The sequence below is a fragment of the Apteryx rowi genome, unplaced genomic scaffold (assembly GCF_003343035.1).
Source record: "Apteryx rowi isolate R43461 unplaced genomic scaffold, aptRow1 scaffold_116, whole genome shotgun sequence".
Lineage (NCBI taxonomy): Eukaryota > Metazoa > Chordata > Aves > Apterygiformes > Apterygidae > Apteryx > Apteryx rowi.
The window spans coordinates 1,454,036-1,474,796 of record NW_020447375.1 but is presented as its reverse complement, the minus strand read 5'-3'; the positions used below and the strand labels follow the sequence as shown (position 1 = coordinate 1,474,796).

Genomic DNA, 20,761 nt, shown 5'->3' with positions numbered 1-20,761 from the left:
GTGACCCCCCCAGGTGCTCGCGCCCGGTGAGGACGAGCAGGGGAGTGCCTGGGTGGCTTTAAAAACAGGAGAAAGCCAAATTACTCCCCAAACGCAGTTAGCGCACCCGGGATACATGCTTTTTATGCTTTTCAAGCCTGCGCCTGGGAATCCGCGAGCTCTGCCTGTACTGCTTTTTGTGTCTTTGAACCGATCTTTTAAGCTAAACAACCAAATCTTTCTTATTTTCTTTCGTTGTTCTGCTCTGCTTCCATTGATGCCTCTAAACTTTTGACTCCAGACTGGCAATACGAGGGTAAGATGGCAAAATGTAACTTCCTGAACATTGCTTGTCTGCTTTTATTTTATTCGATTTTTTTTTTCCCTCCTTAGAACACTATTAAAATTCTGTTCACTCTCTTTAGTTAGATCCTTCTGTTGCACTTAAATTTGTGTTATGTTTGTTTCTGTTGTGAAGCTTTAATTATGAGTTACACCTTTTAATCATTCCTTTGTTATTTCTTTGGGTTAAATTACCACTGTATTATCCCTGCCCTGAAGGACCTCTGCTTCACTGCAGCCTCTGGTGGTGCCTCTAGAGCAAGGCGTGGAGACGATGATAGTGTAGCACCAAACCGTCTTGTGTCACCGTGCGTATTCAGGACACGAAAAGTGAGGCTCRCCTAGGAGAAAATGTTACAAACCGTGTTAAGATTATGCTCGTTTTAAATACGGATCAGCATCTGAGGTCTGTAGTCCTGTCTTATCAGATTCTCATTTGCTTTATGAAGTTCTAGCTGAGTAAAGGGTAAGGGAACAGCTCAGATTTTGATCCTCTATGAAGGTAAATCAGCTAACAGTTGTAGCCTGTACCTATATCGTATTTACGTGATGCTTGTCTCCGGTATGCTAGCTTGTTTGAAAAGCAAACTCGAAGACCCTTCCTCTGGAACGAGGAATAACTTCTCTTTTCATCTTTATAGATTGCAAGTTGGCCAGGACAGGTCCTCCAGCCACAATAGTCCCCATAGACGAAGAAAGTCGAAACGGTGAGTGTACCTCTGTTTTAACCGACGGCTACGAGCTGGTCCGTGTTCAGAAGCTCCCGTGGGGAGCTGAGCGGCCGACTCGGCGGCGATGACCCTTGTGCTTCTGCGCCAAGGACTGGTCTCTGAAAATCTGCAATCGCCGGTGTCTGGTGGAAAGATGAAAATGATCCAAAAACTCGAAAAAATTCCCTTACTTTGTGAAAATTACACATTTTGACTGTTTTTTGTTTTCCCTTGGGCTCTAAATAGCATCTGTGAGAATGCTTTTAGTTTGAACGAGTGCTCACACCACAATTATTTGTAATGCAACRTTAGTTTAGCTGCCTTGTTGCCAGGCTGCCAGCTTATTTTTGCTGACCGCATTTTTACATCTCTGTGATTTTACTGGAGGAGGAGGTTTAGCCRGTCTTCATGTCTTTAATGGCTTGGTGGGGCTAGGTAAGGCCAAGCCCTTTTTTCTCTGAAGCTCGGTAAGAGTATTAGCATTGCTGTCGTCTGGGTTCTCCATGCCAGCTTTTAGAAGGTTGCTTCTTGTTTCGCTGTAACCTTTAATTATTACATGAGCTTCTGGGTACCTTGGAAACAGCAGAACTTGCTTGCATGTATGCCCTGGGAATTTTAAAAGAAGAAAGAATTCAGTAGGTTTTTTTTAATCGTCTTGTCCAGCCGTACAACTTCCAAACTGTTGCTCTTCAGCTTCAAYGTTACGGTGGTGCAGCGTAATGTCACGCGCTGAAGTGCTTACTCCCCTGATGGAATTGCACGTGTTGCCCAAGGGATGGTTACCTCTGACATGAATGAATTTCTGCTATTTTCTGGTTTTTACTTTAGTGGTCATTTTGTGAGCTTTTCATTTGGTAAGGTAGGCACAGTCGAGCGCGCTGCGTGTGGTCATGTTTCATCGTACGTGGGGGCAATGAAGCGCAGCGCCAAGCCTAGGTCTGGAGGCACCTCTGCGCTTCCTTTCACAACCTTCTGGGAGAGATGCTGGGAATCKTGGTTGCTCGAGGTCGGATGGAGAAGACTTCACAGGTTTTACTGGTGAGAGAGCGGAGAAAACCAGTGTCCACCTCATTAATACATCTATATACTGGAAACCTCTGCTAGTTGCTACTGGAGGGGCTTTTAGCAGCAGGCTCTTTCCTCCTCCTGTGTTGATTTTTCTTGCAATCGTGTCTGCGGCAGCTTTAGAAATGATTGGTTTGAGCAAAATGAAGTTACACTAGTCATGGTGTCTGCATGCTGAGCAGGGGGGTGGGGGTCAAAATGTGGGTGAAGCAGCTGCTGCTGAAATGGGGGCCTGGTGACAGAAAAGGGGATGTGTTTTTATATATATATAAAAATAATATAAGTCGTCTGTGGTTAAAATAGTTTGGTATACATAGCGTTTAAAAAAGAAAACAAAAAAACTCACCAGATATCCAGAGTCAATACTGTGTTTTTCCTTAATGTCTCTTTTTCTTCCAATGCATTTACTGTAGAAATAGTCTTGGGATTGCAAGATTGGGATTGCACATGGGTGCAAATAACTGCACCTACGTCACCTTGTCACATATTCTGGATTATGCGTAGTAGGTGTCGGCATGATGTACAGGCCTTTTTCTTATGTATTAGCAGCACTCGAGTTACCTGTCTGGGGAWCGTGCTGGGAAGAATAGTGCAAAATAAGCCAAGATGCTGAGCATACCGAATCATTTGAAATATATACAAAAAAATTCTGTGAAACTGGCTTTAAACTGAGCGTAGATATTTTTAAAGTAGAAAAAGAGTCGCCACAAAGGAGGACCTGGAGCTACCGGCGGGTTTTTTTCCGCCTCCCTGCGCTCCCTTCCAGGAAGGCCGATGGCAGCAGCGTGTCCCGAGAGGGGAAACAATTTCRGAGCGGGTTTTGCTGTGTTGGGGGCTTAGGTAGGAGGATTTGCTATCGCTGTATTATAACGCAGGCAGCTCGAAAGTGAAAATCGTGGAGCTTGGTGTCAGGATCTTCAGGGTGAGTGTTTAATGTTCGCGTGAATCCACTAGAATAACTTMTCATAAATATAAATTTGCCGTTGGGTGTCTAAGCTGCCCTTATGTAGTTGTTAAATGATAGCGAAGCTGAAGCGATAGATATTTGGATGATACGCAAATTGTCGCTTATACAACATCTCCGATGACAAATGGGACTTTGCTGCGCCGGAGTTGCCGATCGATGCAGGGAACAGTCCGCACGTTTTTGTCCTAGTGTATACAAGTGAGTCCCTAGATCATCTTAAAAGTGTGACATCTAATCTAGATATTTTAATTTTTGTAATAGTTTATTAATTTTTCTTCTTCCGGAAAGATTGTGACCAACTGGATGATGCTGCTAGATATAAGGGTGCTGGCACTGGAGCTACAGAAGTTGTAAATTCTGTGGACAGTTGTCTGCTGTTATCCCTGATATGAATAAATACATTAAATTCTACTTTGAAGTTGCTTGTCAAACTTCAGATACTATGTGAACAATTTCAAGCAGCTGCTTTTTTTTTTTTTTAAAGAATCACTCAAAAAATAAGACCTTGAAGTTTCATTTAGTAGTAAATTAAGTTATAGTGGTGTCCTACAAGTGGAGTCCTACAAGTGATGAATTTCATAAGTGGCGAACGAATTCTTTTTTTGCTTTTTTTCCTTTTTTATAAATGAACGGGTGATAGTGTTAACACTAAATACCTAAAAATTTGTTTGTGTCCCTATCCTGCAGCAGTAACATTGAGGTCAATTTATGTTGTTAAGTCTTCAGGGTCGGACTGAATGTTATTTTTTCCATATATGAAATGCAGGCAATCCTCTGCGTGGCCATCTGAAGCAGTAAAGAGGAAGAATATATATAGATATAGATACTTTTTGTCTTTGTATTTTGTCTTTGAGTATATTTTCTTTTGAGCATGGTCCAGCTGGCAGCCTGGGATCCTGGGATCTGCGAGTCTGGGCGCAGCCTTTTCCCTGGAGGAGCTGGAGAAGGGTCCACGGCTTGGCCACGTTCTTGCCCCTSTTCTCCAGGCAGATGGAAAGCAGTAGAGATACTTAGCAATGGTGCTCGTTTGCACAGCTTCAACAGCGCGAGCGCGAAAGCTGTTGAAATCCTTTGGATGTGCTTTCATCCTTGGAGAAAGGTGGTGCTTTTGGCTTTGTTTGGCTTTGGACTCTTGTCATAATTTGCAGTGGGGCATCTGCGAGATCTTGAGTGACAGCAAGGCAGCAAAGAGGCGAGTGAAAATTAGCAGCGGGCTCTTTTGTGATAGCGGTTTGAACTGACCTTTCAATATTTTTGGAAAATGCGTGACTAACTCCACCTTACAGTCTTGCATAAGTTAGCAATCTTCATTCTTCTCATCCTTCTATATATATTCTTTAAAAACAWCATGTTTTTCTTAGGTCGGCATATGCTTGAGATCTGCTGTTACTTTCACCTAAGCAGGAGTTGGGGGTTCAGTAAACCAGGCTAAAGAGGGCAAGTGTTTGTGAGCCCTCTGCAGATGGCAAAACACCCTGGTGAGCAGTCAGATGGTACAGTTTGAGGGGGACATCTTTGTTTTTAGAGTAAATAAAGCTAACGAATGCTGTATTCACAGATTAGCCGCTCAGGCGTGACATTCATGACCCTGAGCAGGTCGGATTTTGCATTTGAGGAAACCGTGTAATCCTGACGGCGAGAACTTCCAGAAGAGGCAAAACTGAGGTCTGCTACGTTTTTATTAAAATAACGAACTTTGCAACAAATATATATGCTCTGCAAAGCCCTGTCAACAATTCCCCGTGGTGGGGGGATTAGAGGAGAAATGGCGCACAAATACGCAGGAAACCAGGTTCTGTGTATAGGTTTTTTCTTTTTTTTCCCTCCTCCCTGCCCCCTTGGACCAATTCATTTTCAGTTTAACTGCGTGCAATGCTGGAAGAACGGGCTTGATTGCTAAGGCACAGTGACGGCGTCACTGCAAATTTCTCTGCCATAGCAAACTATTTAAACTTTTGTTTTTCAGGGACAACGGACAGGGGTTTGGGGGGGGGGGGGAAATCTCTCTAGGGGCACCAAATCTTTAGCCTCTCTTCCGAGACAGGCTTCAAGCGTACTAATATGTTTCCCCTGGGCTGCACGATGGCTTTCAAACAGCCATTACTTAATAAAATTTTCAGTGCCTACCGGTAGGGGCTAGAATTGGAGTCTTTAAGACTTGAATAATTGCAGCCTTTAAGATGAAGGGTCCTGGATTCTGCGGCTGCTCAGCTCAGCTTTGCCCCGTAAAGCCGCAGAAGGAAAAGCAGGCTGAGCCGAGACGTGCCAAACGCACGACRGAGTTCCAGCTTGCCCGTGTTTGGAGCATGTCTGGCGTATGTTCATGCAGCTTTTTTGGTGTGTCTATGACTAATGTACAAACCAAGAGAAGTTAGAGGACTATTTGCGCTGTGTAATTATGCCAAGTTGCGAAAACATGAGCCTCTAAGAGCTCATGCTTATTTTTTTATATATACACATATATATATGTGCATATATGTGTATATATATACACACACAAGTAAAACTGACTGGATTTCAAGCTTGCCCCTTTTCAGCTTCTGTTGGGAAAAGAAGCAGCGGAAAGGATGGAAATGCTTTTTTTGCGCGATTCCTGCGCGCCCCTCGGCCAGAGCAGGGTAGCACCTTGTCCGAGAGACATCAAGGATGGCGGGGGATATTCTAAGCATGTTTCCTAGCTGCTTCCACGTGGGAGGTTTCCGTTTCAAGCACGCGGGTTGACGTATCTACGGGTCTATTAAGTCTCTTATACCATACGTAAGACTCGCTCGTTGGACTTTTTGCATTGCCAGAGCAGTGCTTCCCTCCCCTCTGGGATGCCGTGCATCAGAGGCAGCCGCTTGYCCTGCCACGCGGAGCGGTGTGTGTTTACCGGGAATGAGATGAGTCAGCTGGCATTCGGGGGGGAGAAATGGTTATAAATAAGACGAGCTGAAGACAGCCTTGTGTATTCAGCGCCCGAGCAAGGCTCGGAGCTATTCCATGGAGATTAGCCGGGCTGAAATGGAGCAGAGCATTCAGCCTTAGCTCTAGGGTTCCTGGTGCGGGAGGACTTGACTTTCTCCTACTCATACGCTGCGCAAACACCAGCACGTTGCACAGCGATGTTAGCGTTTATAAAAGTATATGTTCTAATAAGATGATCTCTGGAGTCTGGGACATATGTGCACATGTGGAAATGGAGGAGTCCAAGCTGAAGTGTACTGTAATTTCATATTGATTTTTCCCAAGTTTCTCCATAAGTGTAATTTGTGGGCTTTTTGCGTTTAACTTTCGCTTCATGCACTATTTCATTTTGAGCAGTTAACAATTATATCTTTAATGGACGAAACAAAAGGATGAAACTTAAATGTTGTTCATCATTCGTGTGTGATGTTTCAAGAGAGCAACTGCTTCAGTTGATTCCCAATCTAAGTTTTGCAGTTGTCTAAAGGCGTAATCATCCGCCTATAAGGTTTTTTTCCACATCTTTAGACAATCTTATAGCATCTTAAAGCATTTGTGAACACTTTTTCATCGCCCGTGGGAAGCATTCCTTTTCAGCTCTGCCTTCACCAAACCGGAGCCTGGTTTACGTGGTGGCAATGGAGATTCGGTATGTTTGTACGTATGATAAAGCATAAGTGAGGTGTTGTAGCCAATAAATCCTGGAAAGAAACGTTGCCTTGCTGAACAGGAGAAAGAAGAGCTCAGTCGACTTTGCTTCTGAAGCAAGAGCTTGCTGCCTTTGCAAAATTAATAGCTCTTATCACACAGATGTTGCCGCTTTCTCGGCTCCCAGGTGTGCATATGAGTATCTTTAAATAAGTCCAGATGCTTGTCTGTCCAGGATTACTATTTAATGTAGTAATACTGGTGGGCTTATATCTATCTATCTATATGCATATGTCCATCTCTGGATGCCTAACACGATTGTGCCATGGAGCTGCAATAGTCTTGCAGCAAATGCTTCTGCGCTGTTGGTGCTCCATAGCCGTTAATGCTGGCTCTGTGCAACGTTAGATGATCCAGCAGTACCAGTTTGGTCTGGATCAGACCCGGACACGTAATAACATTTTGTTWAATTAGAGCACGCAGTCCAGAGCTTATTCTGGCCTTAAGTTTTTATATGGGAAGAGATATGTTAATCTGACAGATAACAGTAGATCTAAGTAATGTCTATCAGGAGGAGTTACTCTTACAGATTTTTTTTTTCTTTTTTTGAACAAATTTTAGCCAGAAGAGTGGATTTGTATCGATTTGTCTTACGCCATGTGGCTGCCTTGTGTTTGGTCTGCTGCTAAGGGCTGTAGACCATTGCAGAGCATCCGGTTGCTTGACCCCATTTCCCCTCATCCAGGTGGATTCGGGACATTTGGCACATTCCTATGCCAGTTAGGGAAGCAGATATCCCGGTGTAGCTGATTTGGTTTATTCTTCCAGGGAAGCTTTATTTTAGACTTGAGGGTTTTCTGAACACTCTGGTCCTGGTAATATCCTTAAAGCCATTTGTAATCCTTGCCTGAATCCAGCACTTTGAGTTAGATGATATATCTTAAACATTAATAAATAATGTATTTTAATATCAAGCTTAAATACATGCTTCCAGTTTCCTCCTCTTTTTGTCAACTGAAGTTTTTTTTGTTTGTTTGTTTTTTCCATTTACAAGATTTCTTTCTTTGGGGTTCCAAGATGCAGCTAATTAAGACTAAGGCTAATTTGTTCTTAATCTGCTGTCCTGGGCGTTGTTATCAAATGCAACAACAGAAATATTACCAGAGCATAACAAATTTTTAAAAGGGTCGATAGCCCGAAAGGCAGCGTAGCTGTTCTTGTTCTAATGTGAAAAGATTTAGAGTTAAACAGATGCAGGGTAAGTGTAAAAATTGGACTCCAGAAAATGTTCTTAWACTCAGCAAATGGATGTTTTCAACAGGACAGAATATGGAATTTTTTTTTTGTAACATGCATTTGTTTTTGTGGTGTTCATGGTAGTGGTTAGCTCGTATGTCTCGGTGCTCAGGTTCTTAAGTCTTCACTTGTTTAAATCATCGTGTGAACCGGAGTAGCCTCGTATCACTTCTTAGCTTACAATTTGGGTTAGTTTAGGAATKCTTGAGATGGGAARAGAGGCYTACATTTACAGAAGTGCTTTTGGTTTCATTCAAGCCTGTTTCTTCATTTTTGTTCTGAAGTTATACCTTCCTAAGATTTTGGCATTAACAATTTGATTGAAAAGTCGTGAATCAGTTTGGTGTTTAATGCTGTTCTTATACCACAGATTTAAATTCACAGTGTGGCTTTTTTCATGGAGGACAAATGTGTGAAGACTGAAGGAGCTGTAAAATGGATGAGCTTATTCCAATTTTAGTCATGAGCACGGACATCAGCAATTGCCAGTATTTAAGCACAGCTTCTGTTAAAGGTCTCTAGAATYGTCCCCTTTAGATAATAACTGGTTTTAGTTTGTTTTTTGGAGGGCTTGGTTTTTTTGATGTCTTCTAAGCCAAATTAAAGTGTGAGAAAGCAGCGGGTATTTTTAGGGAAAAAACAGTCTTTTTTAAGCTAATTTACTTTTACCTCACTCTTAAGGGTAGGCAATAGTTAATTAGTAAGTGATGGAGTTGGAAATATTTAAAATGGGTTTTTGTGCTATCTAGAAAATATCCTAACCTGGCAGTGGGTGCCCTTAGGTGAAGTGATTGCCTTTAGCTGCCTCCAGGGGGGTGTTCTTTGGTTTTTGCCCTCAYCTTCATCAGGAAGGATGTCTTTTTGCAATTGCCTTTGCACATTCTGGGTTGTCCTGTCTTGGCTCGAGTTGTATCTGCATATATATTTGTCRTGCTGATGACTTGCAGTTGTCTCGGCATCCCCGCAGGCTGCAATTCAAGGGCAAGCAATTGAGCTTTGTTCACTAAGTATTGAATAACTGGAGAAGTAATTAGGAGATTGGGTAAGACCACAAGTCTTTTCTAGTCTTGTCATGTAAAATGACAAAAATCAGGAATTTGATGCCATTTTGGAGGGTGGGGKTTTTTTTGGTGAATAATGCTTATGCTTTCTAATGCAAAATCCTTTTCAAAATGCACTTGAGGTTATTATTATTATTATTTTTGAGGTGGGAATTCTCCTTGGAATGACTTAACATTTCTGAGCACCTCATCTTTGACAACTTGAATGTTCAGAACACAGTAATTGTATTAAGTTATGATACTCTATACACTCATATTCTCAGGTGGTCAGCTTACCTTTGCGAATGAAGTGACGTTTCCAAAGTGCTTCTCTCATATCATTTTGAAACACTGAATGTAATTTTAGCAGTGATATTCTGTGATTATTTACTTTACAGTTCCAGCAAAGCTGTGCAAGGATAGGCGTTTTTAATACACTTTCTGCCTACTTAAAATCAGTTTTACTCTGGGGAGGAGAAAGATTGTGCTCAGTCCTCCCGTAGTTATTACCAGAACGGTCTAATGTCATGTTTCATAAGTGTTTTGGTACCTTTTTATTTTTGGAGTTGTTGTTTATTAACTGGCATGTATATCCACTAGGAAATTAAAATACAGTGCTTTATTTTTCTATTCCTAATAAAGAAAGGGCAGTGCTGCTTCTGGGTGATCTTAGTGAGAAATCTGTTTCAAAATCTTTGTTCACAGTGCATTCAAAAAAAATTAAAAAACAACACAACAGGCAAAATTGCTTTTTATGGCAAGTTTTTGAATAGAATTTCCCACAAACTACCCATAGGATTTGTCATTGCTAGAAGTGGGCACCGTAAAAATCTTTTTAGAAGCGAGAGAAGCACCTATGGGTCAACCCAAGAAGCCAGCTGATACTTTTAAATATTTATCTGCCTTATTGTCACTAAGTGATACTGGCTGTACTAGCACRGCTTAAAATTAATTCTCGCCAAGTTCTCCTTTCGTGAAAACTTTCCTCTTGTGGAACCGTGATTTACATTTGCGATGTTCATCTGGAATAAAATCTCTTCCCCAGAGCTTGTCACTGTCACTGTAATGGATATCTATTACTGTTACGCTGCCCGCCAACAAGTCRGCCGCCCTTGTTTTATATTCTCTGCTGCCTGTTCCTATAAGCGACTCTCTTAGACTGATGGGGGAATTGGTGGCATTTATGTGAATGCCAAGATAAGTGAGTGGCAGAGCCAAGAATAGACTTAAGCATCTGGTAGCGAAGGGAGGGAGGGAATATTTTGGCTCAGTTCTGCCAGAGAAGTGCGAAACAGAGTCCAGAGCAGRAAGGCAGAGTTCGGAGGATGTGGATGAGCCTGTCTCGGCCACCTTCTAGGAAGGATCGAATGGGGATCRGTTCTGACTCTTCCAGCTGGCCCTGCCTGATGCCACGTGCGGTATAGGGGATACCAAGGAGATGTCACACTGTTGAGAGCTCAGGTCTCATGTTCTGCTGGTGGCAAAGGTCCACAAGTGATGTATTACCAAGATAATCTTTTTTTGTCTTTTGGAATGCTCCTTTATCTGCATTTGGGGGTCGAACACAGGGTTGCCACGCTGCAGCTCGGAGTCGGTTCTTCCTTCTTCATTTAGCTCTTTTGAGGGGGCAGTGTCCTCACTGACCTGGGTGCAGTCCCACGGGACAGATGCTGTCATTCCTAAAAGTCTACAGGTTCCCATGTTCTTGAGCAGTCTGGTCCCAGAATTACCTGTTCTTATCCATTTAGGCTCTGTTGAATTTGACCAACTCAACGGCTCACACTAAATTCAAATCTCAGTTCTTTGGTCAATGCAGTTACACGTTTCTATATACTTTCAAATTGCAATATTTAAAACTAGTCTAGGGTAAAGCATAAGTTTTTTTTGTTTTTTTATCAATGTAAACTAAGATGAATTTGGACTCACCAGAGGCACTGCAACTGCCGTGTTATCTTTTCACTGATAATGTCAAGATATTTTCCACTCCATTGAAAGTGTTTACGTGGTTGATGGGTTTGGAATGTTTGACATGCTCAAATTTTCGTGGTGGTTCATGACATGCTGTTGATTGCAAGTACTGAAGAGCGATGGTGGCCAAAGGAAAACCTTGAGAATGAGCTCTGTTCTTCAGATGGGGTCTGTTCATAGGTGCGCTCTGCAGTTCTCTTGTTTTAAGTATCTAGAACTTGTGAGTGTCATGTCCATCAGTGATGACATTATTTTACTGCAACCCATTTTCCTTGGTTTCTGCCTTGCTAACCTGCACTGTGCACTGCYGACAATCCCACGAGTGCTGCTCCTCTTAGCTCTGAATGTCCCCCACCCTTCAAGTGCATCTTTGCTGTTGTTACTAGGTTACAGGCGTTTCAGTCTAAGCTGATTAAGKCTCTAAAGCTGTCATTTTTGCTTTTGGTTGGGTCTGGAGGAGCATCCTCTTCAAAAGCTTGCGTTGCGTGCAGTAAGTGTTGGCTRTTAATGTTTGCGATGTGAAGCAGCATGAGTTGGGCTGCTTCACGGTGAAGGACGAGCTGGGAGCTGAGGGCAGTGTCCCTGCTGACCGGGGCACAGTGTCCAGGACCCAAGCAGGGTGGGCAGAGCAGGGATGACAGTAACAGGGTCGATCAATGGCCCCGGACCTGGTGGGATGATGAAGCAAGTCCAGGATCCATCTGGAGAGTCTGGCCAGAGCAGTAGGGTTGGGGCCAGAAACAGAGCTGGAGATGGGTATGCTTCTGGCATAACACTGTAGAGCACAAATTTGGGGTGGAACATGTTGACCATATCATAGTATAAATAGTAGATATTCCATGATAGCCTGATGAATTGAAATGGCTCCCGGTTGGTGGACATAGTTTACTATTACACTCGATAACATCATGACGATGCAGATGTCATCATCTTTCCTTTAAATTCTTGATTGAAAGACATTAGTCCTRTCAGTCTTAAGTCTTGGGTAACCAGACCATTAAGTCTTAGGTAAGTTCCTGTCAAGYTGTAAATAAGTTCACAACAGATGTTGGTGCTGTAATGTTTTTGCGTGTAGAGGACTTCAGTCACCAACGTTGTTAGATGGCTAATTTTGGGTATTAGAGCTGTAGGAAAAAAAAAAGTATGTGTTGGAGYGCTTGCTGAAGAGTAATCTGGTTGTAAAAACAAATGTCCTTCTGGAGGATTCTTATTTTTGCTTATTTATGCTTTCTGAATGAAAGTCACATATAGCTGAGGTGTAAAAAAGACRGGCATCATAGTTGAATTAATATTGTTCATAATAACATTTTAAATGTATTTTTATTCTAACCTTCTCGCCTTCCTTATCTACACCAGATACTCTTCTTAAATGGAAAATATGATYTGGCTATAGCAGAATTATAGTAAGGAAGTATGCTTAAAAAAAATAATCCTAATAGTTGTTTTTAAATCCTGTTTCCATGGTAGTAAAGATAACTAAGATGTTCAGTGGCTCTTAAACTATTTCACTAACTCTTATTTTTAGGAACCTCTGCTCTGTGTCTTCCYAGTGGTAAAGGCAGGCTTGCTCTCGTGTGGTGCATGAATTGCTGTGGAGCCAGATACCCAGAAATACCGTCTACACACGGGTTTGGAGCTAGCATTGCCATGCGTGAAACGTTGTGTTCAGAGCCCTAAGCTGCAGCTGAAAGGCTCTAATGTTGCCAGCTTGGCTTTGCAGGCCTTGCTTCTTCTGGGCTGAACCAGYGTATCTGCGCAGGTGGGTTTACAGTATGTTCAGTTTAATCTTAGCTTAGGGATATCTCTTTATCACGTATGACTTGGACGTGTCCCAGAATACCTAGATGCAGATAGCCAATGCTGTTTAGCGGAACCGACATTTGTGGATAGGTATCTAAYGAGCTTTCTGGACAGATTAAGCACACTAGGTTAAGTCCCTGGGTTCAATGGCAGCTGGGGGTTGTGATGARCCACTCTACTTCTTGTCAAAGTGCTGTTAGACACCTGTTGATCTGCTTATAGAGTGATGGGATCCCAGGTCAGCTGGGGTCTCTCCCCTCTTTCTCTTYTGTGCCAAGCAAACTCCCCACTTGACCTCTGTTGGAAAACAAAGCAGTTTTTTGTATTAAAATACATAAATATCAATGAGAATGATATCTCACTAAGCAGGACTGCGGAGCTACTGAAAGAGGGAAGAAGAAAGGGTTGCAAGCGAATGCCCTTACAGTGACCGCAGTTTGGTCTTTCCAGCAGTGTTCATCTTCAGCTGGCGTCCCAAATGAAAGCAAATTGCACTCRGGCCCTTCTGAGCCATCCAGAAGACCTCGTAGTTGTCTGTAGGGCTTCCTGCTGGAGTGCTTGCCACTTGCTTCTYGCAGGGGCCTCCAGTTGACATGTTTTTGTCTTGCTGCCTGCCCTGTGGAAAGCTCTGTGGAAAGCTCTTTAAAGCTCTGTGTGTTCAGCTGTAGTCATAATCCCCTTTTTGCTTCCTCTCCAAAAGATGCAGTGTGATCCAGAGGACAGTGTCCAGGGCGGGGTAGCTGTACCCTTCTTCTTGGCTACTTGCTCTTCAGCAAAGCAGAATATACCGAATCCATAGAAAAAGCAGTAAGTGAGAAACTGAGCTGCTCTGCCACCTTCACAAGGTGCCTAAGGACCTTGGAATGTCCATTGCCCCAGAACCAAAATCCCATTAATTTTCTGAGAGGCCTGTAAACCAGGCAGGCTTTTGAAAATTTGCCTGCTTCTAGGCAATCTCAAGTAAATTTAAATTTAAAATAATAAAAAAGAATACTTTTTCACACTTGAACAAGAAGATATGCCTTTGCATCACTCATGCCTCAATACATGCCTGAAAGGGCTGCTGCCAGCATGAAGCTGTGGATCATGTGAGCTGTTCTCAATGCCTTCATAAGCATTAGTAGATAAAGAAGAGTAGTGCAATGCCATGGTCAGGTCCCAGGTTCCTTTAATTAGGTTTATTTTGCTTTGATGTTGAAAAGGCAGGTCACTGTACAAGAACTTGGGGCATATTTTTGTCCCCCAGATTCCCTGTGTTTTTAAGCAGGCTGCTCTGAAAGCATTATGAGGTTTAGTTTTATTTTAACTTTGAAACGCTCATAAGGATAACAGTGAAGTTATTGCTTGTTTTGAACAGCAGAATGCTTGTAACAGTAAAATGATTCAATGAATGATGGATTTCCAAGTGTTGCTTGGCTCAAGCATAAATTGTATTTGTTGATTTATTTTATTATAAACTCCCATGTGAAAACTCACTGTAGCTGTTTAGTTTTTCAAAGTCATGTCAATTGAGCCAAATGTTATCTTCTACAGCTCCGATCCCCCCTGCCCTTTATTCACTTACCATTTTTCATCATTAGCGTGGCATTCTACATCTTATCCTACTGACATAAGTGGTTTGGAAAATACAGCCTCATTAAGATAAATCATCAGGTCCCAACCTTCTGGGTGTCTGCCTCTAATTTATGCCATTAGCACATTGCTCCTGATCGTCGTCTTCCCACGTCCATCCCTCCTTCTGCAGCTGTTCTGCAGAGCGTCGGTCAACAGTATGGTCTGCGTGGGCAAGTTTTTTTCATCAAGTCTTTGCTGAGAGAGCGAGGCTGCYGTCAATAGTTAACGCCGATGTTTTTCAGCGTGAGCCTCCGCTGTTTTAAGACYCAACTTGCTTCGCCGTCCCTCAGGACAGAGCTCTTTCGTGTATAAACCAGGTGTTTTATTATTGTTTGTCATCAGGTAGCGGCGGTGCTGCAAGTGTGATATTGGATGCGTTCGGAATAAAAATGACTCTGAACTTCTACACGGTACAAGGATTGTTAGGCATAAATTCTTTTCTTAGCTTAATTATTTTATGCCAAGTTCTAAATCAGCCCAAATGCGTATTAGTTCTTTTCAGGAGAATAATTATATGTGGCTGCTGCCAGGCATTAAGTTTTATTTTTCAGGATGGTTTATGAGATCAATGAAAAATCTGGCAAATATTGCTTCTGAAATGCACTGCTGAGCATTTGTGTTGGGCCTATTATTTTGTCACTGTCATAACAAGGTGAAGTGTGAAAGAGTAATTCCGTGATAAATGATCTCCCGCACATTGAATTAAGAGTTTTGAAAAGGGCACCCCTGCGGAAACTGGCATCCGAGAGGAACGCCCAGCTTGTCAAGTGTGTGTCTGTGTGTTTTGATAGCTCTTCTTCGTGCTTGTGCTTTTTTTTTTTTCTTTTTTTGATTACTCATGCTATTACCCTTTGCGTTCAGCTCCCAACCCTCTAATTTATGCATTCAAGTCTCTCCATAATTTCAGCCAGGGAGTGAAGATGTACGTGGGAGATCTGCCCTTCCCTACATGGGTGCATGTACTCCTCTTGCACCTCTGGCGTGGAGGTGAAGTCGGTTCTCGAGCTCCTAAACCAGTTTCTGAACATTGCAACTTGGAGGTTGCTCTCTGTATCTCTTTCTATCAAAGGTTGCTTTTGATCATTTATCATCAAAGGGCAACTTCAGTTTCCAAAACTGCTTAACCACACAAACCAGAGCGCTCCAGAGAATTTTTCTAGCTTAGTTTTAATCAGTGTCCTCTTTATTTGGTTTGCCAGAGATGACAATCCATCTCTTTGATTCCCTTCTTCCATTGTGTTGATTCCCAGAAAAGTTTCCCATTTGTTTTTTCTCTTTTGTTTTAATTATGTTGCTTCATAGATGAAACTTGCTAAGTTTTTATGAACCTTTTAGTGGATATCATGCAACTTTACTGATTCTTTTCCACTTCTAAAAACTTGCATCAGTGGAAATGTATTTTCCTTTTATACTTACCTGTCAGCTTTATTTTCCTTTTTCAGAATTGTTTTTTTTATGCTTTCATTCCATTTCACTTTTTTTATTTTTCCCAAATGCTGTGGGTACGCTAGCATTTGGTATTGTTGTGCCTTTCCTTATAATTTTGTACTTTGGTCAGAGATGTTGTTTTCCTGTGCATTAAAACAGGAGAAATGTAGAGTAGAAAAGCTGAAGTCTTGGGTTTGTGAAGCACGTTGTTTGGCAAGTTAGGTACAGCTGTGTGTAATACTGGTGTTGAGCACTGGAAACTCAAAATTTCTGTTTCTTGATAAGTACACAGAAGTTCTACAAAAAAATTAACTRTATGTTTAAATATATAGATTAAAAGAAAGAAACTGAAGAGGTAATGCATATTATTTTGGTTTCTCTAAGTATTCTGCTGTTTTTCATAGTTACTTAGATATTTTTCCTTAATGAGTTGTTTCTCAGTGCAGCCTCATGCAACACCCTGTTCATGCCACCACTCTGCATTTTTCTTAACAGTGAAATAGGGACGACTCTGAAAGCATGGGAGGTCAGTGGTTGAACTCATGCCGGACATGATGTGGCTACTTGGGTGTCATGAGCTTTTCAAGAGTGGTAGGCACATAAGCCAGATAGAGGGTRGTTGTTTTATACAGTTACCTTCAGGCTATGAAAAATATTGGTAACAAATCCATAGCCAATATGAACCATGGCTGTGCCTCAACCGTGTAGATTTTCTGAGAATTGTCTTTATGGAGCCAAAATGTTGGTGGATGTATAGTGATGTGGCTGCGTAATTGATACAATAGCAGTATTTATCCTTTAAAGACTGAATAGATCGTTAAATCCTACCTTCTAGAATGCTGATTTTCTGCCCTTTTCAGGAATGGTTCGTCCTTGTGAGAGGAAGCATCCAAGAACGTGTCRTCCCTTTTCTTAGGGGGTTCAGTGGCTACAGTGTTTTAGGAGATGAGCGGTGTTCTTGTGCCTGGCATTATGAAGAAGACTTGTTACCCTGTTCTCACAGGACCTTTTCTGGAGTATGAGGCTTGGAAGCTTTGGTAGTAGTAGCTCTCGATAGAATATGAACCTTATGGATGTGCTTCTAGGGATTAGCTTTCCAGACCAGAATTAAAATAAAACAAAAAAAGTAAAAGCCCTTAACCACAGTTGTTTTAGAGAGCTAAAGGAAACCCTGGAGAAAGCTATGAACTTCTGAAGCTGAAAATGTTAAAGTTGTTCCTGCTTGCTGAAGCTAGCCCTGTTTTGACCAGAGGACTGGACCATGTGACCTCCAGCGGTTCCTTCTGCTTACTTACTCTGTGAGTCTATGCATACAATGAAAACCTCCTTTAGCATGGTTGGTTTGTAATGCAAAATYATTTGTGGTGTTTCTGTCTTTCAGGGGTATGATGTTCTGCAGTCTGCGGTTTTGATCATTAAGGAAAAGATAAATAAATGAAATAGGTGTATGCTCATTCTCTGATCACTGTTCACCTCCTCTTCCGCGAGCGGTGGAGATGGCTCTGAAGCAGTCAGATACCCTTTTTCCTTATCTTCTGCATCATTCTTCCTGAATTGTTAAGGTTGAAAATGATGTAATACTGTGAAATACTGAACTTTAATTTCTGGAAATATCTCTGAAGGGGGTAGCTCTTGTTTTAGTCAGCTGATTTTAGAAGCTCTGAATCAAGGTCATATTGAGAGAGAGACAAGCTCTGGTGTGTTCAATGCGCAGGGAAACTTTTCCTCCGTATTTTGTGCCGTAGCTTTTGAATATTAATCACCTGGTGGCTGTTACGCTTCTCTGGATCTCCCACAGATTTTATGCTCTCGATTGTAGAGGACAAATGGAAGAAATGGTTCATCTTTGCTCAGCGTTACGAATCGGAGTGCATCATTTTTCACTCCTGAGGTAGGAGAGAGTTGAAGCAGCAGTGAATGGAAAAGAGCAAGAGGAAGATAATTAGCACTGGAATAATTTGTGTTAAAGATCGTTGCAGTTCTTGGGCTGCCCTTCYCTCTCCAGGCGAGCGCTGAAGAAGGGGGGAAGTATTTAGTCTGTGAGACAAAGTGCTGCTGGGGGTCACAGTGCATTTTGCGATGGGCTATTGGATTGTCAGGCTGATGCTTTAGGTTAGCGTAAATAAGGTGCAGTTGACGTTACGTAGCAGCTTGGATTGGTTTAGCTCCTGGTGATRTGATTTATGTGACTCTCTGAACTTCAGATTTATACTTCATTATTCTTAGCTTGACATGAAGCTGTATCTGTAAGAAAGAGAATGGGAGCAAAAGTTGCCAAAAGAGTTGCCAAAGCCAGCTCTTCTTTAGAAATGTAAAGCAATTTCAGTAGTAGCCACCTTTTGGAAGATGTCGCCTATGTAAGCCAAAAAATTATCAAACGTAGTTATTCTTGAATCACTTTGAACATGTCATTTTCTCATTTAAAACGTAAGTGAGAATAGTTGTTTATAGAAAACAAGCCTGTTCTACTAGAAGCCTTGCAGTTTCCCGTGTTGGCTAATAAAGATGTGAGTCTCTTTAATCTTAACTTCCTTGAGAAACCATTTTCTATAATGTTGCAACGTTTTCTACGAGTTCTTATCTATGCATTTAATGCTGCTCTGAACAGCTCTGGGGAATTGGTCAAGAACCTGAGCACTACAGGCATATTTTTCCAAATGTTTGAGGCGTTGCTATGCTATGCAGCGCTTTCATGCAAGATTTGGAACGATACGTTCTGTACGTAACTGGGACCAGTAGACGGAAGGCAAATATCATCGTAAATTCAGGACTTTTATTTAAAAATGGATTGTAAACTGCAGTATCAAAAGGGATGGGACAAGCAGAGTTGAGTGGCTGGAATGTCCTTCATCACGGTGGAGGAGAACTGGTATTTGCAAGGGTCAGGATTATGAGTGTCAGCGTATCTCTTCACCTGATTTTGAATTCGGGAGTTGAAATTTAATCTTTAAGATATCTTGTATTTTTTTCAGTTGATGGTATACCCTTTGAGAAGGAGCTCAAGATGCTAGTAGTGAATCAGCTAGGTAAATGAGGTTCTTGAAGACATGGGAGATAGGCAGGAAACAGAAAAAGTCAAGAAAGAAGGCTTTGTCRAAGATGTCTGGAAGTCAAAACTGTGAAGATCCAAGTGACCTAGACGTAGGAAAAAAATACATTGAAAAGAAAAGTGTTTTTCAGCCCAGAGGAGAAAAAGGAGAGATGAGGTGGGGTGGCCATGCATTAGGGAAAGAGTAAAGGTTAAAGATGGTCTGTGTATTGCCTCAGACCTAAGTAAACACCTTTTCTGGGTCCTGCTTCAGGAGAGGATCATGTTGAAATTGAGGGCAAAGGCAGGAGAGCGGGTGCAAAGGTGTGGAAGCTGTGGAAATGAATACACCGGTGTGGAGTGAAAAGCAGTGAGTGATCTGGGCCCAAACCAGGAGGAGCAGGAGAAGGTGGAAGGAAAGCAGATAACTCTCATCCCCTGATATTGAAAGAGCAGGTGCATGATATCACAGATGACATGATGGGTATTTCAATAAGGCTTTCAAGCTTGGAAAGGCCATGATGTACGACTGAAAAAATATATTAGCACCCGTATTGACTGAAGAATGACAATATACTGCTTTAGGAAATAAAAATTATCCAGGAGGCTAGGACCAGAATTCAGCAGTAGGTGAGAAAAAGTAAAGGCTTGCAAGTATTTAGTGACACCATCTGTTACCTTCATAGGAAATAAACTGCCCCCCCTTGAAAATATATATATATATATATATATATGAGACGTTTAAGTCATATATTTAAGTGTGAACTTGAGAGTTTCTGTCCATGTTTGTTTCAGTGCATTATGTTATGTTTTATTTTAAATATGATGTCATTTGATCCATGGCTGATCACTTACTGGTGTAATAGAGTCCTGCGGTGGGAACTGTGCTCATCTAATCTGCTCTTCTCCTGCTTTAGTGTAAGACAATTTCATCTGACTGTTTCTGGAGGAAAACAAAACAAAACCCCCCAGATTTTTGGTTGAAATAGAGCATTCGGTTCACACCGGCCATGCACCTGTAGGAAATTTCTGGGCATGCCAGTTCACTGTTCTGTAACTTTGCAATTAGAATATCAGACAGCGTGGCTTTATTATTAGGGATATATTCATAAACTGCAGTATTAAGTCCTTTGTTTTTTTACTGCAAGATTTAAGAGATTGTGATGCCCTGGTGGCCAGAAATCATCTGGCTTCAGCCTCTAGACAAGCCTTGCTTGAGCCTTCTGATGTGGCCACTACATCGCTCACTGCACTGTTGCTGTTTTCAAGGTCTTTTGGGTTACTTTTTGAAAGAGAACAGCTAGTTTTGGCAGGGGGATAATAATCTGGGAGAGAATTTCTTTGGAGAGCATATTTCTTTTTATTAATGACCTTTGCGTCCTTGGGCCTTAAAAGTTCCTTCAAGCAAAGTCATCTCCCTCCCATTATTGGTGTTTCAGCACACAATTTCCTTGTTAGAAGGTGCCAGTCTGGATTGGCCTGGCAGCCCTCGGGTTTGCAGGGCACCCAAGAAGGGCAAAATCGGCTCTGTCTTTCTTGCTTTTGTCCACAGTTACCCCAACTCTACGTTCTCAAGAAAATAATGTTGTAATGTGTTTCAAGGCAGTCTGTGACATCTGATTAATGGGTTTGACTGTGCTATGGCCCAGAGAATCTGTTCCAACAGAAAAGCAGTGTTGCGATGTCCAGGAGCAATGGGTTGGTTCTGGTTTACCTCTAGAAGAGATTTTTCACAGCCTTGTTAAAAACTGGTTTTTGATCTTAAGGATCTGAATGCCTTTATTCAATAATTTGTGTCTGTTTTGGACTGCCTTGTCTGTAACTCCATTGATGCAGAAAGGGTTGTATCTTGTGGTTTGCAAGACGTACGTCCATATCTTGATGAGATCTGTGCATCTTGAAGTGTCCTTGCTATGTAGCAGGTCAAAAC

At 41.9% G+C, this 20,761-nt stretch overlaps 1 protein-coding gene across 2 annotated transcripts in view; it reads left to right on the top strand.

The window, feature by feature from the left end:
• PCDH15 (protocadherin related 15) overlaps window positions 1-20,761 on the top strand; it is a 293,502-nt gene that overhangs the window by 24,166 nt on the left and 248,575 nt on the right. For both annotated transcript variants that reach the window (XM_026081044.1, XM_026081033.1), the window contains exon 2: window positions 963-1,028. In XM_026081044.1, the coding sequence (XP_025936829.1) occupies window positions 963-1,028 (66 nt within the window). The remainder of the gene's footprint in view (window positions 1-962; window positions 1,029-20,761) is intronic.